The sequence below is a fragment of the Palaemon carinicauda genome, chromosome 22 (genome assembly GCF_036898095.1).
Source record: "Palaemon carinicauda isolate YSFRI2023 chromosome 22, ASM3689809v2, whole genome shotgun sequence".
In the NCBI taxonomy this organism is placed as follows: Eukaryota; Metazoa; Arthropoda; class Malacostraca; order Decapoda; family Palaemonidae; genus Palaemon; species Palaemon carinicauda.
The window spans coordinates 24,565,148-24,568,311 of NC_090746.1; the positions used below are offsets into that span (position 1 = coordinate 24,565,148).

Consider the following 3,164-nt stretch of genomic DNA (forward strand, 5'->3'; position numbering starts at 1 on the left):
CACTCTTACACATTGCACTGAAGAGAGATTGTTCTCTACATTCACGAGGGGATTACAAGCCCCTGAACAGCAGACAGAACCGGATCATTACCCCCTCCCAAACATTGCCGATGTGACCTCCTACTTGCACAAAGCGAAGGTTTTCTCCATGCTCCTGAAGGGCTATTATCAGGTGCCCATGAACCCAGAAGACATCCCTAAGACCACCATCACCATCCCCTTCGGTACATACACCTTCAATTATTGCTGTTTTGACCTTCGTAATGCTGGGGACAATTTTCAACACCTCATGGATGATATCTTAGGGGACCTGCCCTTCTGTGTATGTTACGTGGATAACATACTTGTATTATCTTCTTCTAAAGAGAAACACATCTGTCACCCACACATCGAGCTCAACCGCCTAGAACTGAATGAACTTCTAGTCCGGTAAGACAAGTGTACCTTTGGCGCCAACAAAGTATCGTTCTTAGGGCACCACATTACTCCTGAAGGAGTCCACCCCATCCATGAAGAAGGTAGCAACCATTCAGAACTTCCCTATGCCCACGACTGTCAAAGCACTGCAAGAATTCTTGGGCATGATCAACTATTATCATTGTTTCCTGCCAGCCATCACCACCACTCTTAACCATCTCTACTCCTCTCTCAATGGCAAGCCTAAAGACCTCAAGTGGGGTCCCCTTCAAGAAGTAGCCTTCTGCAATGCAAGAATGCCTTATCAACTACTGTTTCTCTCACTTTTCCTGTGCCACAAGTACCTCTCCTTTTTCTCCACCGATGCCAGCAACATTGTTATTGGTGCAGTACTCGAGCAGGTGGTCAACAGCTTGCGCTGCTAATTAGCCTTCTTTCTACCTTTGACCGCAAATTGCTGGCGTTGCACTTAGATATCCATCACTTCAGCACTTCCTGGAAGGTACGACCTTCGCTCTTCGCACAGACCACATGCCTCTAGTGCATGCCCGTCAACGCCGACATCTCTCTGCAATGGCTGAATACAATTGCAACCTTCAACACGTCCCTGAGAAAATGATGCCCTGTTAAGAAACACATTGATCACCATTCACCTAGGGTTAGATTACAACACCTTGGCCGAAGCCCAACGAAAGGATCCAGAGTGCCAAGCATGTAGGTCATCCTGCACATACATCCGTTGGGAAGACGTCCCCATCACTGAATCCAATGCCACCCTCCTCTGTGACGTCAGTACTGGTAAACCTAGACCGTGGATACCCTCTCCCATGCACCGACAGTTGTTTGACTTCATCCATGGCTTTTCACATCCCTCATGACGATCTACTGCACAGCTACACAGCTACTGAAGATCAAGTTCGTATGGCGCAGTATAACTAAGGATGCTACGGAATAGGTCTGTGCCTGTTCTTCATGCCAGACCACAAAAATACATTGACACCCAGATTCAGGAGTATGCACCTTTCCTCAACATCACTGTTGGTTTACCCACATCCACGTTGAAGTAGTAGGGCCCCTACCCTCATCACAATGACTTCCGCTGTCTATGGTTAGAGTTCTCTTGCTTGAGGGTACACTCGGGCACACTATTCTATCTCATTTCTCTTTCCCTTATTTCGTCGAAGATTTATAGTTGATATATGAAATATTTTATTTTAATTATTAATTAATTCTCTTATTTCCTTGTTTCCTTTCTTCCCTGGGCTATTTTCCCTGTTGGAGCCCCTGAGCTAATAGCATCTTGCTTTTCCAACTAGGGTTGTAGCTTAGCAAGTAATAATAATAATCTGCTTTACTCTCAGGATGGATAGCGAGATTTGGTATCCTTGAGCATAATACTTCCGATAGGGGTACCACTTTGACCTCTTAATCATTAGCAAACCTCCTGGGAATCACTCTACGTCAGAAAACGCCATACAACCCTGCTGCCGACAGAATGGTTGAACGTTTTCATTGCACTCTCAAAGCCACTTTGATATCCCGCTGAAAGGACTCCAACTAGAATACCCAGTTTCCCTGGGTCCTCCTGAGACTAAGCACTGCTCCTAAAGACGACCTGGATATCTCTGCAGCTGAAATAGTATAGGGCAACCCGTTGATCGTCCCTGCCGAATTTTTTTCCGTCTGCAACCTCCTCCGACAATCTTCAGTGACTATGTCACGTTGTGGGAAAATTTATTCCATGCTGCCAAACTTATAAGCCCCCAGCTAAGCAAGACATACCGACAAAACTGACTGCATTCGGCAATGTATGTTTTGCTTCACAACGATACTAGCAAGCCACCGCTAATGGCCCCTTACAAGGGCCCTTTTCTTATGATCCATCATATGCCGAAGGCTTTCTGCATCGACATCCATGGCAAAGAGGACTGGGTATCTTTCGGCCGCCTAAAGCCTGCATATGTCCTGCCAGAAGACCCGCCTACAGTACACCTGTCTAGAGCAGGGCGCTCTATTTCACATTTTTGTCATTTTTAGGGGAGAGGATGTACCTCACGTGTTTCATACACGTTCGTACATTGTAAAGGTTTTGATTTTCTAGCTTATCTTTCAGTCTTCCCTGCACTGTTATACACCAACTTGTTATCATCATGCTAGTTCATGCTTTTTCATGTTTGAATTTTTGGGACGTTCTGACTCGCACATCGTTGTATATAAACTCAATAATTGCCTAACAAAGTTTAGTCGCATTCACCTCCCCTCTCAGTTATCACCTAACTGGCGTTTCCGCTCACAACCATTTCGAAGGTTTCTCTTCTTTAATGCCATTCACTGAATTTTCAAAATTTAATTAATTGGTTATTTAATCTGCCAGTAATCCATATACAAATCTATGTATCCACCAAAATATTATAAATGTGCAGAAAGGTAGAGTCATATTAAATCATTTCACCAGACTTAATCAAAACGTTCATTAAGCCAAAGTCAAAGCTACCGCGCATTGGTAAAATTTTCAGATGATATCAAAGGCAATGTTTTGTAACTGTCGGTAATTTATTTTCAATTTCACATTAAAACATGGAGTGCTTATGGGAGATTTATTCTGATGTTAATGAGTTTTTAATCGCACTGGAATGATGAATGGGATTACCTTCCTCAAATATACAGATTTCATGTGGAATCTAATGTGACATGGCGAGCCAGGAACATATTAGTTACTTCACCGGTCATCTATAATATTTTCCATT

At 43.7% G+C, this 3,164-nt stretch overlaps 1 protein-coding gene across 1 annotated transcript in view; it reads left to right on the forward strand.

The window, feature by feature from the left end:
- The first annotated feature begins 1,291 nt into the window (after window positions 1-1,291).
- Window positions 1,292-3,164, forward strand: part of LOC137616731 (diuretic hormone receptor-like) — a 78,865-nt gene continuing 76,992 nt past the window's right edge. The window contains exon 1 of the mRNA XM_068346734.1: window positions 1,292-1,336. Coding sequence (XP_068202835.1) covers window positions 1,292-1,336 — 45 coding nt within the window. The remainder of the gene's footprint in view (window positions 1,337-3,164) is intronic.